Genomic DNA, 19,864 nt, shown 5'->3' on the forward strand with positions numbered 1-19,864 from the left:
TTATATTTCTGTTTAAAAAATCAAGAATCCTGCAGTAAGAAACTATAATTTGGTAGAGTGTTTTTTTTTAGTGCTGCAAAAAACAAACAAACAAGCAAAAATAAAAAATCAAAAGTTTGATTTTATCATTATAAACAATATCCTGATCACTCCAATATTGAAAGAGAGAAAAGCAGACAAGTATATCTATTTCTGGCCTTCAGACCCACATTACCCATAACTTATATCACCACATATTTAACTAAGACTCATTTAATTTAGCATCTAAGCACATTTCACCCAAAAAGAAAGAAATATAAATTGATATAGTAGTTATATTTCTGTTAGAAAAATCAAGAATCCTGCAGTAAGAAACTATAATTTGGTAGAGTGTTTTTTTTTTAGTTCTGCAAAAAACAAACAAACAAGCAAAAATAAAAAAACACACACAGACAGATTATTTCTGTCTTACTCAGAAGACCAACCCATTTTTGGTCTAGTGCCATGATCCATGATTAAAGTAGACATGACAACAAGGACTGAGTCCATCTCACTCGACAGTGCTCTGTGGCTGAGTTTCTTTTGCAGGAACATTCAGAGATTTCAGACTGTCCTCAATCCTCTGCAGTGCATTGGTGACCTAGATGACACAAAGCAAACAATAATTTAACCAGTTGCAAAGACAATGATGAAGAACGGTGGAACATTTATTCACAATTTAATCCAATATAAAAGATTAATTAAATCAGTTAACAACCTGTCCCTCTAGATCGGCCATTCTATTCAGCAGTTCACGGAGCTGTGTTTTCTCTTCCGTCTTCTGCTGTTCATTTAAGGTGGCAACTCTTAGCAAACAAACAAAAGTAACATGAGTGACTGAGATTTAGATTAGCTGCAACTGACCTAAAAACTGAACTTTCTTTCAAGGTCTATCTTAAACAAATTCTGTCATTTACTCACAGTCTGTTCAATAAAACACATTATTCACAGAGTAAGCAAATATTATAAGTTGAAAACATTTTACATGATAGACAGGTTGGATTATCAGAAATACAAAAATACTGGGTCTAAAAGTCAAATAGAGTTTACCTCAAAAACCATCTGTGTCCCCAAATCTGGGACACAGAACCCTACAATATAGTACAAATTATTTTAATCGGTCACAGAAAACCATTTCTAATACAAATTTATACATCTTTGGCCCTTTCTTATTCAAAAAACCAACATGTTTATGGCCTGTAATTAAAGTAGACATGACAACAAAGCCTGAACACATCTCACCTGACAGTTTCTTTTTCAGAATCACCCTGAGATTTCTTAATGTCCTCCATACGCTCCAGAACTTTGTTTGACTGAAGACACAAAGCAACCAGTAATTTAACCAGCTGCAAAGACAGTTCTGAAGAAAGGTGGAAAAAATATTTATACAGCAATATAGATCCAAAATTAAAGGAGCCATAAATCAGTTCATAACCTGTTCTTCTAGTTTCTCCAGCCGTTCAGTTAAGGTGGTAACCCTAAGAAATCACACAAAATAATATGAGTGAGTGAGACTCAGATCAGCTGCATCTGGTCTAATAACATGCTTTTCTCATGTTTTATAACAAACAAATTACATCGTTTACTCAGTTTATGCAACAAAAGACATTATTTACATAGAATAAGCAAAGATTATAAACTGAAGTGATTTTTTATGATGAGTTTGATTGGCCATAAATTGAAAAACACTGGATTTGAGCTTCAAATTAACCCAAACAATAGGCTGTTTTAAAGTCTGGGCCACAGAATCATAAAATATGGGACAAGTTATAAAAAAAAAAAAAATCAATAAAAAATACATACAACCATTTACAATAATTTAAGTGAATATTCTGCTTGGCTTTCATTTAGAATCTCATATTGAAGTATTTAGCCTGGATTTGGCTAGAAGAGAGAGAACTTTCTGCAGGATTGTACTTTTGGGATGAATCCTGGATGCGCCCCTCCATGCTCCGGCTCTTCGCCCGCCATTCAGACAGCATATATCTGTCCCTCATCAAGGCCTCCCAGGACAACAGCTCCTCTTCCTTTTCTGAGCCAAACTCCTCCTCTGAAAAAAAGGTGTGGAGTATTATTTGTATCACCATCATTTTCACATTTGTTTCTATCTGGCTCTTTTCTTCTGAAGAGCCAGAATATCTTGATCAGCAGTTATTTAGGGATGTTTTCTAACAAACAAAAGGTGATTTATAGAGCTTTCAGCTGAAAACTTAGCCATGTAGTGTATGATTAGACAAAGTGTGGATCTGAATCAAGTCTGTGATTGAGTTTTTTTTTTTTCAGACTTTCAGATACTGTTAATTTGCTTTTCTGAATTTCTTTAATCCTGACAATTATTTTTGTTCTTCGCACTCTTCTCAGGTGCTACATCTGGATGGAAAAAAGATTTTAAAATTTTTTAAAAACCTGCTAAAAGACCTTCAGCAAGTCTAGAGATAATAATGGAAGAATAATCCAGTTACTGGAATCAACTAATATTCATATTGAAACAGCCAGTCAGAAACTCTGATGTTTTTTTTTTTCATTATTATTGAACACGTTATGCCTAAAATTCTGACAACAAAATTCTTTTAAGTGTTTGTTATTTTTGTGCGAAGACTCAAGGTTTACTACTTTTGTAACAATATAATAAATGTCAACTTTAAATAAATTTATTGTTGGTTTAAACTTCTAAAACCCTTTTTTGCAGCAACTTCTTTTTCACACAGAGTGGGACATTGTCTCTACTTCTATCTAGATAATTACTAAGTACTCATCTCAGGAAGGCCGGAAAAAATAATTTCAATTTCTGAAGAGAAATTTGAATAAGCTAAATGAGGAATATGCAGTATATATAAAAAGATAAAGGTGGGTTAAACATTTTCCACAGTATAGAAGGAGACAAACATCAAAAGCAACGGATCTGATATCACATCCTGTAAATATCACAGATCTAGAAATCAGGGACTAAGGCCTTACTGAATTCAGTATTTGATGTCTGAGCTCCACACAGCATCATTTTGATGAAAAAGTAGAGATGACTGAAGATGATGAAAGGAGGTGGGGCAGCTGGGTGGCTGTAATACTCTTTGATCAGCTGATATCTTTGAAACTTCCAGATACTATCCGTGTTATCGTGGACCTCCTCAAACGTGTAGCTGTGCAGGCGAAAGATGAACAGATTCATTATGTTGGGAACCAAATTTAAACAAAGGTGTGGCGCTAAGGACTCACTTAAATATGGCTATGAGGAGGTTGAGGAGCAATATGTTGGCAAACAGCAAATAAACACAGAGCATGACGATGGTGAGCCACTCAGGGAAGACCGGCATTTGGTCGTCATTTAGCACAGGACACTTGGGCTTCAGAGGATCCCCCCCATTCATGCTGCATGAATTTATATCAAATTTAGCATCTGCAGGAGACAAAACACAAACTAGAAAACGCTGTGTCAACAAGAAAACATGTCTTTCATTGCCTCATGTAATATTTTCCCAGACATAATAGAACTACACAGTACGCTTCTCCACTCACTGTCAATGTTATCAGGGAAATTTCCAAATATAATGAGATACGGCTCATAAACAGCCCCACGCATGATCCAGTCCAGCCGATTGTCATTATGGATGAGGATGCCTTGTTTGGCCACACCGTACGCCACGACCCAAATGCTCAGCAGAAACATGAAGAAGAACATGTCCCTCATCTGCAGCATAAAATTACATCAGGGGGAAAAAAGACAGAAAAATAATTGACTGCAGGTAAATATCTCCATTTTAATAAATATAAATAAATAATATAAGTTCTTTTGTAGAAAATCACATTTAGAAAATCAGATGCAGAATAAAGGAAACACTGGAAAACACTAACATTTTTAAGGACCTAAGACCCTGCTGACAAAAATGTCTCCAAAGACCACCGCAAGGACTACAGGTTCATAAATGTCATGTTGTGTATTGTTCTACTATTGTTCCCACATTTGATCAGGTTAATTTTCATTCATGCAAACTCCTCACCATCTTCCTAACTATGATGATTTTAGGTCCCAGCGTTCGATTGATTGTGAAGATTGCCATGAGGCGGAGACAGAAGACCACAAAGTCGATGCACAGGATGATTTTACCTGGATAGAACAACTTAGTTGTCAACCTGAGGTAAAAAATATATAAAAGTTGGTCAGTCACAGATTACTGAGTGGCTTGAAAACCTTTCCATGTCTCTCTGAGAGACAGAGAGGGTACCTGAATGCAAGTCCTAGACAGAACAGCACGATGGAGATGACATCCAAAATGTTCCACAGTTCTTGAATGTACACCTTGGCTTTCTCACGAAACCCAAAATGATCAGGATCATAAAACAGCTGAGAGAGAAAACAGAGATTTAAACTGACATGTCAGAATGTTATTGTCATCAGAAATTTATTCTGAATAAGGTTAAATTTGATTGCTAACTTCCAGAGGCTGAATATTATTAGAATTTCTACTTTACATACATCAAATAAAAAGAGACATGCACATTTTGTCCCACCGTCTGAAGTTAAATCTGACCAAATCTTTCTTATTTTAGGTCAATTAGAATAACCCAAATTATTTATATTCCCTAAATGCCAGAAAATTAACAATAAATTTTATAGAGATTTCTTTTTTTGGGTAACTTTCTAGAATTCAAAAGTTTATATAGATTTGGTCAGTTTCAAAAATAACTGTCTTTTGAAATCAATGCCTTGGGTTGAATCTGTTGGGATTCCCTTCACAAACATCTGATAGGTTATCTGACACATCTGAATTAACTGGATACACCTGTGGGCATATTTTGAGGCCACACCTGAAACACACTGCAGTGCACCACTTGAAGGCCAGTTTCCCTCAGTTTTTTATAAGTGTCTCTGTTTCAGCACAATTCTTACAAAGGTTTCAACAGAAATGTGGCCATTGTCAGCACCTCCAAGTTTATTTGCAGTTTTGTTTGAGATAATCTATTATTCAATTTTTCCCCAAGTTGGATATTTATTTTTACATATGTGGTTAAGAGGCGCCACCTGCTGGTATGGCTGCCTCAAACCAGTTTTAAGATGTGCGTTATTGACCAATGTGAGTAGTTCTCAGGTTTTATTGATGGGTCATTAACAGTTCAGATTGCAAATCAACCCACCCAGTTAATGTTGGTAGGTCTGAGTACTTTTTAAGCTGTTGTTCATTTGTATACTATAATTTTGTAAAAAAAAAAAAAAAAAAATGTTATGCTTATCTTAAGTCAATCAGTGTAGTATATTAAAACTTTAAAAGTTTACTTGTGAATTATGGGGCATGCGATCTGAGTTGTAAAACTTCAGAAGTACAGACCAGACATTCTCACACCTTTGAGAAAGTCAATGCAAAGTTGCAGACAATATGATTAATGCATGCTCTCTGCTTTGTGCCCAGTCCAACTAGAAACCAATTAGAAAACCGTCTTTGCTATCACTGTTGCTGGTGTATAAAAAACCTATTACAAGTAAATAAACAAGCAACGCTTGAAAAAGCCAAACCACCATTCATATCATACACTGGGGCAAAACCTAAAGAACAAATAGGTTCTATTTTTAATGGGTTGGCTCGTTTTGCATAATTTTTTTATGTCGCTTATGTGGTCCACATCTAGCCACCATTGTATATCTAACAGAAATGCATCAGATTCATTTATTTTAAAGTGAGTGCTGTTGATTTTTCTCACTGAATAAAAGCATTCAGAGCTGTTATTTTCAGGGTGAGATTTTGGTATTAATAAATGGAATAAATGGGTTGATGCTTCTTTAATTTCATACATCAAGAACCGAGCTGGAGAAAGGGTAATTCTCCAAACAGTGCCCATTATATTTGCAGTGTCTCACCTGTCTTATCTCCTCCGACACCAGAGTGAACAACCAGATGTAGAGCACCAACTCCACTATAGATGGTGTACTCTGGAAGTCGACCATCAGGACGTAAGCAAACAGGAACAGGAAGGCAAAGTACGAGATGATGCTTCCATAAAACTTGACCTGAGGAGCGCTGTACAGTCCAATCAGTCTGGACCAGCAGTTCAGAGGCTTCATATTCTGCTCACTGTGGGCAGAAACATCAACATCAATGAAACTCATTTCATCAAGAATTGTTGTTTATAAAGAAGGAAAAATTTCACTCATAATATACAATTTCTACAACTCAGAGTGTTGTACAAGATTTGACAGCAAATGTTAAATAGGCCTTTAATTGAATCAATCAGAGATTGTCCTCTCACGAGCTTTTTATCTCTTCCTCCACAGTCATTTCTATCTCCTCTCTCAGCTCGATTTCTCTCTGGAGGACTTCATCACATCTAAAAAGGAAAAACAGATATGAATGTGGAAAATATGGAAATGCAATGCTTTACAGCTTCCAGTTTTTATTTCTACAATCACTCCCAGTAATATTTCACCTGAAAGCCAGAAACTTGGTGTAGATCAGAGGGAAGAAGATCATGCAGATCAGCACCCTCCACACAGGATTGTGGACTGACAGCTCACCACACCAGATCTGAGTAAGAAGATCCTAAAGCATAAAGGTTTTATCAACAAGTTTGTATAACTTATGGGTATAAGATGACAGGCTGTCTTTGGCTCTCTTAAAATGATCTTAAAAACTGCAGCAAACAGAAATGAGGGATGACGAGACTTTTGAACATCACTTTGTGGGTCTGTTTTAATGATGTTTCACATTATAGCCACAAACTATTTCTTAAGATTGTAGGTAGATACGAAGTTGTCTTACTGGTAGATGTATGGGGCCTTACATTGTTTGAAGGAAAAAATAAACTTTCTTGTGCACAGAAAAGTTTTTTTCTTTCTTTCAATCTCTCTACAGGGGCTGCTGCATACAGGAGGACTTACAGCCCCGTATCAGAACTTTTTCAAAGATATCCCTGAATTATGTTCTATCCATCTCCCCATTATTTTGCTGTTAATAAAAATAAAATAAAAACTAACCCACAGCATGTGTTACCATCACTGTGTTTCTAGGTCAGAATGATGACTTCAGGGTGAGGTGCAGTGTTAGTTTATACACATGCACATTTGCACAATGGCAAGAAGGTTAAGTATTTGTCTCATAAGAGGACCTTCTGCCATATATTTCCAGTATTCAGATTACACACAGATTGACTCTGCTTACTAATTAGGTGACTCTTAAGGCAATTATTTAGACTGGATTTTATCTAGGGTCATTAGAATGGATTTGTATACAGTGTTTTTCAGATTATTATATGTAAACAAAAGGAACTTCCTTTTGTTTGAAATGTCCCTACAGTTAATAATCATAAAATCTAAATAAAAACCTGCTTCACCTGAAAGCCTAACTCAGCCACAAATTTTTTATTGTCGGCCTCAAGTGCCAGCCTCAGACACGTTGTATTGCCCCAAAGGCGTGAGTTTCGAACCAGCAGCTTCTGGGCACGCTCCTCATCATTCTTGTAACACTCGCTGAACACGCCTGAAGAAAACACATGCAGGTCAATAAATACCAGCTCCATCTGTATATGTTCTCTTTACCTATGTCTCATACCAATCGCACGATCTTCAAAGTACTTGGCGAGCGCCAGCATTTCCTGAGGCTCGTCTGCATCGATTGACTCCTCTGCCATTTTCTTCAGGATCTTACTGGCAGCCAGAGCAGCAGATATGCAGTCTCTGCACTGAGCGCACACACAGAAATACAGAGTTACACACATAAACCACTTTGACGACACTTTCATTTTACATATACAAGAGTTTTCAATCACCTGATCCCAGGCGATTATAGACAGCTCCTTGTTGTTCTGGACAACTGCCCAAAGGAAAAGATCTCTGGCTGCATTATTCTTATCTTCATTTTCCATCTGATCTTCAGCTTTATGTCCCTTAAAAAAATTCAGCGATTAGATTCTTTTGGGGTTCAGTAGTCAGCCATGGACCTGAAGTTTGGATGGGAATCTTCATAACTGGATAGTTTATTTCCCTTTTACTGTAATGGGATTCCTCCTGTTTCCTCCTGTTTCATTTCCAATTTGAATATTTACATTTTTGCAACTAAATATTCAAGTAGCTGCAACGTAAGTGTCTTTTAACTATTTTTTAGTAATTTATGACTCTGTTTCCATTGGAAATGTAAATTTTTTTCTTCCACGCACATCTCAGTCTCCAGACGTAGCAACCTGAAAGTACACTGTTCTGTGCTGTGGGGAATAACAAGACATATAATGATGAATCCCAGGACCCATTGCAGGGTGGAGGCAGACAGATGAAATTCAACAATTTACTTAAAATAAACAATGAAAATAAATGATAAAAGTTAGCATTCAGCAATGAATCCAAAAATAGTGCAATGGAAACCAGTTGGTGTTATGTGATGACTACAGGATGATCTGACCAAGAGCTCACTGTCTGACTCAAATTGTCTGATTTGTGCAGGAAAGCTATGTTGTGTCCCCAGCTATGCAAGACTGAAATTGCAGGAGGCTGGTATGACTACTTTTTACGTGGGTCAAGTCAGTAATGCAATAACTTGACTGACTTGAGTGTTCCAGTCCTGCCATTTCCTAGACATTGTGAAAATTACACAAAGAAGCACAATTTTAATTCAGTGTTTCACATCTAATCCCTGTGTTAGAAATGTATAAAATATATCAAGTTGCACTGCCTAGATATATTTATCACTATAAAGGCCTTCTCAGAAATATTGTTAAGAAATTACACAAAAAACAGTTACTATGTGTGGTACCAGGACCACATGCTGAACCAACTCTCTCGGCATCCATGTTTCTCTCAATGGTGGGCTATTCTGGGTAATCAGAATCAGAAGTGATTGCATGTTTTATTATTATTATTATTATTATTATTATTATGAAGCATTAAATGAGAAAAAACTTATCCTGACCCTTACATCTAATTTAATCTGTGATGTTTTTCTTGCAGAAAGATGTTGTACAAGCTATTAGCAACAGAGAGGCCTTGATATTTGAGTCATTTTATGAAAAACAATTACTTGTCATTGTAGGATTTTGCTTCTACCCATTTAATAAAGTTCAGAATAGAACATACTCACATCCGGTCTGTCCTCTATCCGAATATGTTGTTCATCCTTGGAGGACGGATAGATGGGCTTTGTGAATATCCCAAGCAGGTGGTGCACTTCAACAGAGACATGTGTCAGGGAGATTTCTTTTTTTGCTTCATCAAGATCCTCCAGTGCCTTCTTCATGCTGCTGCTGGTCCATTTCTTGCTCTTGCTCCTGTTTTTGCCGATTTTAATTTTCTTGACCAGCTTGTACAAAAAAGAGCAGTTGGGCAAGGCTTTGTAGAGATCACAAATCATCTCGCCTTTCAGAAAGTCCTCCAGACACACACCGTTCTCCAGGAGCAGACTCACAAAATCAGGCTTTTGGTTAACCAGGGCTAAATGCATGAACTTGTGGAGTTCATTTGACTAAAGAAAGAATAGAAGAATCTTGTTAGGTTGGTGGAAACAAAGAAGTATCTTCAAGGATACATATGGAATCTTACAAGCTCATCATTGTGAAATATTTTTCATTCTCTGCTCAATAAAATAACTTATTTAGCTGTGATTTTTTTTCCCAGTTTTATTAATTGTTGAATCATTTTTAATTAATTCCAGCAGTTTTTATTTAAATTGTCTTTTTACAAAGTCAGGTTTTTATCATAATCATGAATGATTTATTTCATAATGAATCTTAAACTTAATAACTGTGCATGTCAATCTGTGTCAATTGGAGGGACCAGCACATTCTTTGGCTGGTCCTTAAACATCTTTTTTTTTTTCTCAGTCTCTCTTTCCCCTCATCTCTTGGCACCGCTGGACAGAAGTTCCAGGGGCAACTTGGGAGAGAGGGGGCTCCAGTGGGGTGGTTCGCCCAATGCACCAAACAGGCTAGGAACGCCTCTGCATGGAAGGGCAGGTTTAGGTGAGTGTATGGAGGGGAGGGGGAAAAATTACAAAACTATGGTGTACTGGTAGCTAGTAGAGACTTTTAAATCCAGAAAATATATATACTGTAAATAAAGCCATGACAGAAAGTCACTTTTTTTGTCCAGTGGAAAGAGAGCAGGTTCTCTAGTACCACCTAGTGTCAATCTGTGAATGTTTCTATGTGCTACTACTTAAATCTTACAAAAAAAATTAAGTAAGATTTTATAATCCACAGTGCTCCGAAACAAACTCACCTTCCACATCCTTTCCTCGGTGAAAATCTTAGTCTCAGCTGAATCGACTCTGTTCCAGGTGATAGCCAGCTCCAGATGCTTCTCCCAGGACATATTATCTTGTGAGTTAGCAGTCTTGAAAGCTAGAAGATACACTTACTGATAAATGTCTTCAGGATATCTACAGAAATCCCACTTATTAGCTTTTACTTAAGGCAAATAAGTTTAAGAACACAAAGCACTAAAATACTTTTGGCTGAGATAAACAGAAATCCCATAGACATAAATTGGTGATGTCCACAAGTAGCTAAGTAAGCAGAACAATTATCCGATGATATATAAACAGAAGAAAATGTATCAATGGAAACTTGAAACACAGCATTTCAAACAGTTGAATCATCATAATATGAGCATTAACAGGTTTCAGTGATATAGACTCACACTGTTTTAGTGTGCAAGGCGCCATAGTTACCTTTTAGAAGAGCATCAAGGATTGCCACATCCAAAAACCCCTGATCATCTTTCCTTGCTCTGAATATTGTCAGCAAATCAGACTTCTCAACTATCTTATGAATCTGGAAACAGAGCAGACAAATGTATAAACCCACAGTGCTGTTTTACATTTTGAATATGCCCCGCAAGGGCAGGATTGCTTATTTTATACCTGAAGGACAAAGTTGTACCAAGACATACCTCTGCAACTGATAGGAAAATTCAACTGCATACAAACCATTTGACCAAAGAGGCCAATGGTGAGATGGTTTTTAGTCCAAATAATGCCAAACAATCTGACCCACAACAAAACCACCACAGTATACCACTACATATCATGGACTGGACCATCATCACTTCACTAACCATATTTTTCCAGTTTTCAATCTGGTCATCTTTGATGTTTTTGTACTCTTCTCCAAAAAACTTCTCAGTCAGCTCCTTGATGCGAGCGGTGGTGATCTCACTGACTGGGAATCCGGATGCATGAGCGATAACATCTGCTATCCTCCCAGAGCCCTGCAGGATCACGCACGGTGTGCCCTTTTCAATAGCACTGCAGATGGTCTGAGAGGAGACACAGATAAGAGAGGTCAGTTCACTAGAAACTCAAAGATTAAAAGAAGACATAGGAATCTGTTGACTCACTTTCAGTGTACCTCCTCCTCCATCCAACACCACACAAACCACTTGGGTTTTTATATCAGTCACTGGAGGATAAATAATAAAAACAATTATTTACAGTTATTAATAATTAGGGATCAAAGCTGGAGGAAACCAATAGATGACCAATGGAAAACATGGCCATTTTCCTGCCCTTCTGTAATAGTACGTATTTTATTACTATTATTAATAATATTCACATTATTCTCTTTCATTTGGACACATAGGTCAAAAGACACAAGAAATAAATAATATAGCAGTCTAATTGAAAAACCTCACTGATAATTAAAAAAGTGCAAAATTTTAATATATCATATTTATGTGGGGATAAGAGAACATTTGGAAAAAAATTTACTTACATTTTGGGGGTTATAACTTGGAAGCTTTGGAAAGCTGATGAATTGTAGAGTTTTTATAAATATTTACTTGGTGTTAGCATTTTTTTTTTCAAATGAAACCCACTGAATTTTCTAACATTGAAACATTGATTCCACAAAGACTGTATTATCTGAGAATATTTTGTACTTTTTTTATGTATTAAGGATTTTCTATAAATTTAATAACTTGGCTCTCTGTGACAAAAAGGCAATTAACAATTTTCTATTGAAAAAGCATTTCAGCTAGGAACATTTAGATAAATGCAAATTATTCCAGATGTGGACTTGATCGACTGAGAACATTTTGGGAATTAGATGATGAATTACTGACATTTTTTGAAATTAAGATCTGTATGATTTAAAGAGGAAGACATTTTTATTTATTTTTTTAGCAAATAAAGTATTATTATTATTATTATTAGTAGTAGTAGTAGTATTTAATAATGAAGATTAATCTTCTTTAAACCTTCGGTAGGAGTTTGGTCTGAAATGTACTGCTCTAGTTCCGTGCGCAGCTGAATCTCTGCACCATAGGCCTTTGTATCTCTGGTCCCATCATCAACCAGCAGGAGGTGGGAATGATTGCCGTCAAGACAGGCCAGATCACCCTGACCTTGTGTGTCAATCACATAATGAGCTGGAAAGCAACCCTGCAGACAAACACAATAAAAAGTATGAAGGAAACATACAAATCTCTTCACAGGCATGATGTAAAGTGTGTGTTCAACTTACTTCTTTATTTACCAATGTATCCCTGTTGTGAATTGCTCCCCAGGGTGCCACTCCAATAGCCACTATTTTCTGCTGCATTGAGTTATCCAGGGCACAGTCCCTCACAGCCTGTCCCACATGCTTCATCACACCCACGTGGGTACCGCCGGTAATGATCCATGCACCTATAGGTGATGAAGTATCACCGTGTGTGTTTCTGGCAGATATTAATCGGACCTATGTCTAATTTACTGTCTGTTTCACCTGTAGTCTGAGCAACTTTGATCAATCCTCTGTGAAAAGTCTTCTTCAGGTGGGACTTCAGGTAGAAGTTACTGGCTCCTCCAGTCACTGAGATGACCAGATTGGGAGGTGGAAGTTTCCACTGTTTTGTCAGTAACTCGTAGAGCACTTCAGGTTTGGTGTCTGTAGACACTCGTACATACTGGTAATGAGCAAACAAGACGTGGCATAAGAATGCACAGGTGTACATTTACAGTGTTTTATAAAAGTATTTATACCCAATGAAGTTTTTCAAAAAGAAAATTATAATAATTCTATTAGAATTTTATGCAATATACCAACACAAAGTAGCTTATAATTGTGAAGTGGCAGGAAAATAATACATTTTCTAACAAAAAAAAAAACAATGTGCATTTACACATTGTGTATTAAGACCATATGACAAATCATATTAGATTACGATTTTTCCCTCATATTATACATATAAATGCCCCATCATGACAATGTGAAAAAAGTTTTTCGGTTTCTTGTAAATGTAATAAAAATAGAAAACCAATAAATTACTTTTGTGTGAGTATTTATGGCCTTTGCCATGAAGCTTAAAATGAAGCTGCTTCCATTGATAGTACTTGAAATGTTTCGACAGGTTTAATGGAGTCCAGCTGTGGCAAATTCAGTTGATTGGACTTGATTTAGAAAGGCATGTCTATAAAAAGTCCCTCTGCAGGTCAGAGGTCAAACACCAAGCATTAAATCAAAGGAATTGTCTGTATACCTCAGACAGAGAATTAATTGTCTTAAGGCACAAATCTGGGAGGTGATCAAGAACCTGATGGCCTCTCTGTCAGAGCTCCACTGTTCCTCTGCATAAGGAGGATAACCTCCAGGAAGTACAACCATCTCTGCAGTAATCCACCATTCAAGCCTGCGTGGTAGAGTGCCATGCAGGTCTCCATGATACTAAAGTCATCCTTTAATAAAAGACAAAAGAAACCTGAAGGATTCTGATAACATGAGAATCAACATTTTCTGGTCTGAAGAGACAAAGATGGAACTCTAAAGTGTGAATGCCAGGCATCATGTGCATCAGGCACGGCTCATCATCAGATCAATTCCATTCCTGGCGTGAAGCATGGAGATGGCACAATCATGCAATGGGATAGCAAATTTTACAGCAGAAGGAATTGGCACACTAAACAGAATAAAGAGAAAAATGAATGTAGCAATGACCAGGGACATCCTGGATGAAAATCTGAGGTCAACATCTTGAATTCATAATTTGTCGGCAGGACAACAACCCAAATCAGTTGGTCAAGATCTCTAAGAGCAATGTTTATATATTACTTAAAAATAAATCATTTATATAATTAGGTTGATAAAAATATCAATTTAATAAGCCAGTTACTCAACAGTAATAGTGAGTGGAAAACTTATGAACGTTTTACGGACAACAATGACATAAAAATATCTCAAAAATATTTTGAATAGGTTGTTAAATTTGTTCATAATTTACATGCCAAAGCACAAAATTTACAGCAACTGGAAAAAAAAAATAGCAGCTCCACTTAATATGGTATGATGTAAAGAAATTCACAAAACAATCAGTTACATCATTACAGTTCACTCCAGAATGAGGAAACTGAGATTTTACGCCTAGAAGAACAAATTCTATATTTAGTCAATGATCAATGGATCATAAATGGAAGAGGCAAAATTTCATTTATGGATCCCGTTTGATTTGTGTCAAACAGATTCAGCTTACATGATGTCTTTAAAAGGACTTACACAGAAATTTACATACGGTAGAAGATACTTATTTAAATGTCTTCAGCTCAGAAGCTACATTAGGATAAAAAAACAATGAGTTAACCAAAATCCCATCGAGAAGAAATGGTCTGCAAAGACAGCTCAAGTAAAATTGCAATTTCAGAATTTTATGATCTCATACTTTTAAATTCCCCAGAAGACTCAACACTCAAATTGAAAACTTAGATGTAAGGTTACTGCAGTACAAATGCTTAATGCAAATCTATATTACATGAGTCAATTCAAATAGGTATAATTTTAATATACCAGACATATACACCAAATGCTTAGAAGAAAAAGGGACACTATTTCATTGTACTTGTGAATGGAGAGAAATTGCTCTTTTCTGGATGAAAACAACAGGACCAAATAACAAGCGATGGATCAGACAAATACTGCAGAGGTGTTATCATTCATCATGTGTATTGTGACATAATAATATTACCTTTAATCTGAGATTAACCTTGATTTACCTTGCTACTCTTTGGCCAAGAAATATCAAAACAGATGTCTCCAAAAGCATCTGTTGGCACCTCGTGTACGTCTTCGTCTTCATTATAGTTATGCTTATTGAAGCCCTCTGGCTGGCTGGAGTCAACCTCAGAATTTTCATAACAACATACTTCCTTGTTGCTGTAAAAAATACAAATATAAATTGCATAATATCACATGTTTATGTTAGTAGAAAAAGTTTAGACTTGTGCCCTTTATGGGAAAGGATACCAATCCTTTATAACCCCGATTTGCCTTTGTATTTCAGACTGTTGGACTGATCTTATTTCTCATGCACGAAGCAATTTTTCTCACCACTCCATGTTTAAGCAGGTAAATTAACATCTAAAAAGCTAATGGAGTTTGGTTGTAAAGTTAAAAGATTGCCAGAACTGAACATGGTTCATCACATATATTAAACAAATGGCTAAGTTTTAATTGCTTTTTTGACAACACAAAGCACTACAGTTCTGTAGATGTTGGTATTTCAGAGTATTTTAACTGGAATCACAGTAGGCTCAAAATGAGAAATAACTGCAGTCAGAGAAGTTTCCTCTCAATATTTGCGAAATGTGCAGAAGCTAGAAGCACAGCTTAAGGAGTGGCAAATCATCCTACCTGGCATCCTTCTTAAGAGGGCAGCTTTCCTTTTTTGTTATGTTGTTCTTTATCCACGTGGAAATTTGCTGGAAAGACGTAATAGACAGATGTTTAGGTGCTGTTTTGATTGCCAGAGTATGAAACAAATGTGAATGAATCTCATCTCCCTTCATCCTGCTACAATGCAATGATTGGTCGTGATCAGATTGTGGCAAACTGTCAACTCTGCATAATTTTTTTTTTTTCACCGTCTTTCTTTTAACATGATAGACAATAAAAAACTAGCCTTTGAGGTCTTTCATCCTCAAAGAAGGGAGATCTCTTCTTGACCCAAGAGAATGCAAGACAGTTCTCTTGGGATGATAACTGTTCAATAATATTTTGGATAGTTCTCAAACCAATCTCAGTAGTTTCTGCTGACCCTATCAACCTGGGTGAGAGCTTATGTAGTGGTCCTGAACTCCTGCAGGTCCCCCAATCATCCCACCAATATATTTATACATAAACTCAACAATGTTTTTTCTGTTTGTTTATAAAAAATAAATATTAACCAAACCATAAATTACCTATAAACTGAAACTATTGGAAATATTCAGACCTGGTTGGATACAGAAGAAGAGCAAGATGATGTTGCAGGAAGTCCTGGGGTGACATTTAAAGGCATCGATTCATCTGAAGAGAAAAAGAGGAGCATGAGTCCAGGAATAAAATAAAAAACATAAGAAATGTGTTATGTACAGTGTGTTTACTGTACAAGTAACATACACAATGAATTTGCTGAAATGCAATTAATATCAGATTGAAATTACCGCTGTGAAATTAAATAGAGCAATAAACTTCAATACTATCTGCGACACACCAAACTAGGAATAAGTCACTTCAAATTTGTTCCCAGAAACAAGTTGCTTGTTCCTCGGAACACAATGTTTCTCCACAACATTATATGATACAGAACGCTACTACTTGCATTCTCACTAAAACCAGGAAGATAGAGCACATTGTCCCAGTTCTAAGGTCCCTTCACTAGCCCCCAGTATGTCCTTTAAAATACTGTTAGTTTATAAAACAGCTTAGCACCAAAATAGACTAAAGATCTGTTACTGTATGAACCTTCCAGACCTCTCTGGTCTTCTGGTTCAAGGCTGCTCTGCATCCCCAGAGCCAAACATAGAGAAGCAGCATTCAGTTTCTATGCACCACAAATCTGAAACAAACTTTCAAAAAACTCCAAAAAAGCTGAAATACTGAGTTCCTTTAAATCAATACTGAAAACACACCTGTTTAATGTTGTCTTTGATTCATAATACCTGGAACATTTATCAAGATATTTGATGTGCAGTTGTTTGATGATTTTTATGATGGGATGTGACAAGATATAGAATTTATTGCTTGTTAAGAAATTGGTGAATGTCCTATGTTTTGTAATGTAAAGCTCTTTGAACTTCCTTGTTGCCGAAATGTGATATACAAATGAATCTGAATTTACTTTCCAGTCATACATGTCGATACTCAACCCTGGAGGAGGGGCTTGGAAAAGAATGTAGTAGAACAGTCGTTATCAAAGCAAAGTATGATCAGGTTTCAGGACAATTTTTTGAAAGTTTTAGGACTGTTTTTTTTGCTAATCTTGCTTGTAGAGTGCACACAGCATTCATGGTCATATCTTCCTCAGTTTTCATTTCTATGTGTTTCACATCATTGTAAAGCTTAGAATCCACACTTTTTGAGTCTATAAAAACTCTAAGCCCCCAGGGAAGACTTGTTCCCGGTGTTAGTCATACATGGGAGTGCAGTGATGATGTTAAGTTGATATTAATCTTTACTTATGGAGTGAGTTTGCACAACTGACTTGTTTTTGCAAATCTACAGTCATGCTTCATTGTTCCCCTTGAAGACATTGGTATTTACTCAGTTTTCATTATCACTTTCTCCACAGAGCAGAAGAAACCTCTTGCAAACTGTGGAAGCCATTTCTCATTAGTTTGACACATATTACCCTCCTTTTTCCACAACAGATGTCATTAAACCACTCCAAACACAATTTTTCTCACTATGGTAGCCAAACAGAAATCACCTGTTCCTAAGTATTAGAAACTACATAGATTAGTATGAAACCAGCTTGGATGGAGGAGATCCCAGGCAGATGGGAATGAGAGTCAATACCACTTATACATATTGTGTAATAGATATTATTTTCTTAATTTCTTATTTTCCAATATTATTTTTGGTTTTCATTTACAGTATTTTCTGCAATACTCACAGTATTTCAGTTTTCAGCTCAGTTTGAAATAAAAGAAAGAATGGAATCAATGAAATAAGTATCAAAGCATGATGGTGTGAGGGTGGAGAGCATGAGCCTTCTTCAGAGGCCTGAAGTCTGCCATCATAGGTTCAGGTCCCAGCCTGTTGAGCTTTGATGCAACAGGCTCAACAGGCTGTTGCATCAAACAAATCAATATATGTCTGCATATATTAACCCATCTTCCTGTCACTTTACAGATAAAGGCAGTAAACATTAAACAAAAGGGCCTAAAGAAAGTCGACCATTAAAGAAATAATAAAGTCTTGTCCAGTTTGTGTTTTCAGTATCTTGAGAAATATGCACCAGCTCTCTTTTAGGAAGCTAGTTGAGCCAAATTATTCCTACTCCAATTCCCCCCCCCCCCCCCCCCCCAAAAAAAAAATGAAGGCAACAGGCAATCCCATCACATTATAACATTTGTTTTACTGTACCTTTGTATTTTTCTTTGTTTCTTCTGTTTTTCTTTGTTCCTCCTTGGGCATCAGACATTGTGCTTATATCACATTCTGACATGATTCTTTCTGAAGAAAGAACATGCCTTACAAAACTTGTCCGCCCACAGAGTAATTTAACCTGAGAGGAGTGAGGGGAGGGAGACACACACCAAGGTACACACCAAGTAGTCGAGAAGTAGGGGGGAACTAGGAAAGATATTATTATTAGATGTAATATTTAATATTAATTGTCATGCAGCTAAATACCTACATAATTTTTAATATCAGGAAACGACTTCTACCTATGCTAAGGGTCCCAACAGTCCAGTGGGTGCCATATACAGGGGAGAGAATAAAAAAAAAAATTAAAAAAAACTTTCAGTATTTTTTTTTTTTAGTCTACTGAGTAATAATATGATTTCCAAATATAATAGATTCTGCACTAATTTATATTAAATTCTCCATCCAGGTACCCCATCATTCCCTACTATTTGGTTTATGCCCGTTGTTCACACTCCTCTTACTCCTCTTCCCCTCGCTACTCTCATGTGTTGCATTCTGACAACCGGGACAAGTTGAGTGAGTGTTGTAAGAAAAGTGACTTCTGAAAGCATCGTGTCAAGTCGATTCAAATCGTCTGATGGCCAAGTAAAAAAAAAGAACAACAACAAAAAAACAAAACAAAGAAAAAGAGCAAAAAAGTGACACTCACACTCCACTCTTTCTGTGTCGTCCCTAACATGTGCTCGGTGGAGTCCAGCATTTTATTAAACTGAGTCTATGTTTTAATTGTATTTCTGTTCCAAAATTGGTTTGTATTTTGCACTGCATCATTGGACATTACAGTTTTCACACATAAATAATAAGGTTCAATGAGTAAATAGAACTCAGGTCTGAGCAGGCTGTAACCAGCAAAGACATGTAAGCCAAGAATAGCTTTTTTCAACTTGAACATGTTTTTTATCTGCAGAAACATGTTCTGAGGACACAGAATATTCCTCATCAGTGATAATGTGACCTAAAAATGAATAAAACATTTCAATACACAAATTGACAGATTCTGTCTTTTTTCTTTTATTTTGCTTCATTTTGAGGTTGTATTACACATAAGGTTATCCTCAGCAACAACAGTGCAGTACCTTTAGACAATTGGAGAGAATCTAAACTGGATTTCAGTTCAGCATTATAGATTGCATAATAACTCTGAAAATCAGGTAAATGTCCAAGTTTGGAACTAAAAAAAAAATTCTAAGCTGAAAGTCATGGTCAAAGAAAATGCGTTCAAAAAGTCAATCATAGAATAACATCTGGCATAAAATGGAATTTGAGACAAAACCAAAGCTTGAGATTGTATATTAGCATTCCCTATATATTTTAAATGTCTGCATATATTAAAAAATATGTATACTATATATTCATTTTAAATTATCTGTTCTTTTTTGCTCACTGAACTGATTGCACAGAGTTACCATACCATCATGATGAGGTCATAATATGCCATCTGTCAGCTTTCATACCATATTTTTGAAATAGCTTCAGAGCACACTGTTTGTTGTCC

At 36.3% G+C, this 19,864-nt stretch overlaps 1 protein-coding gene across 2 annotated transcripts; it reads right to left on the bottom strand.

The window, feature by feature from the left end:
- Positions 1-19,852, bottom strand: LOC129360978 (transient receptor potential cation channel subfamily M member 2-like). Of its 2 annotated transcripts, none has more exons than XM_055031530.1 (28): positions 19,824-19,852; positions 16,169-16,242; positions 15,589-15,656; positions 14,952-15,111; positions 12,694-12,874; positions 12,451-12,614; positions 12,185-12,368; positions 11,327-11,388; positions 11,045-11,245; positions 10,659-10,761; positions 10,208-10,329; positions 9,072-9,452; positions 7,771-7,887; positions 7,554-7,683; positions 7,336-7,481; positions 6,433-6,545; positions 6,256-6,333; positions 5,867-6,080; positions 4,239-4,357; positions 4,014-4,146; positions 3,532-3,703; positions 3,232-3,412; positions 2,977-3,155; positions 1,936-2,068; positions 1,454-1,496; positions 1,261-1,331; positions 737-824; positions 1-619 (listed from the first exon to the last, which is right to left on the bottom strand). In XM_055031530.1, exons 2-28 carry the CDS (start codon positions 16,232-16,234, stop codon positions 530-532), a joined length of 3,699 nt encoding a protein of 1,232 aa, XP_054887505.1. In that variant the 5' UTR covers positions 16,235-16,242; positions 19,824-19,852; the 3' UTR covers positions 1-529. The 2 variants fall into 2 exon arrangements, with proteins under 2 accessions (XP_054887505.1, XP_054887504.1); XM_055031529.1 differs by lacking the exon at positions 19,824-19,852 and adding an exon at positions 18,304-18,414.
- Between the last annotated feature and the right edge of the window lie 12 nt (positions 19,853-19,864).

The sequence above is a fragment of the Poeciliopsis prolifica genome, unplaced genomic scaffold (assembly GCF_027474105.1).
Source record: "Poeciliopsis prolifica strain line A6 unplaced genomic scaffold, Auburn_PproV2 SCAFFOLD007, whole genome shotgun sequence".
Classification (NCBI taxonomy): Eukaryota; Metazoa; Chordata; class Actinopteri; order Cyprinodontiformes; family Poeciliidae; genus Poeciliopsis; species Poeciliopsis prolifica.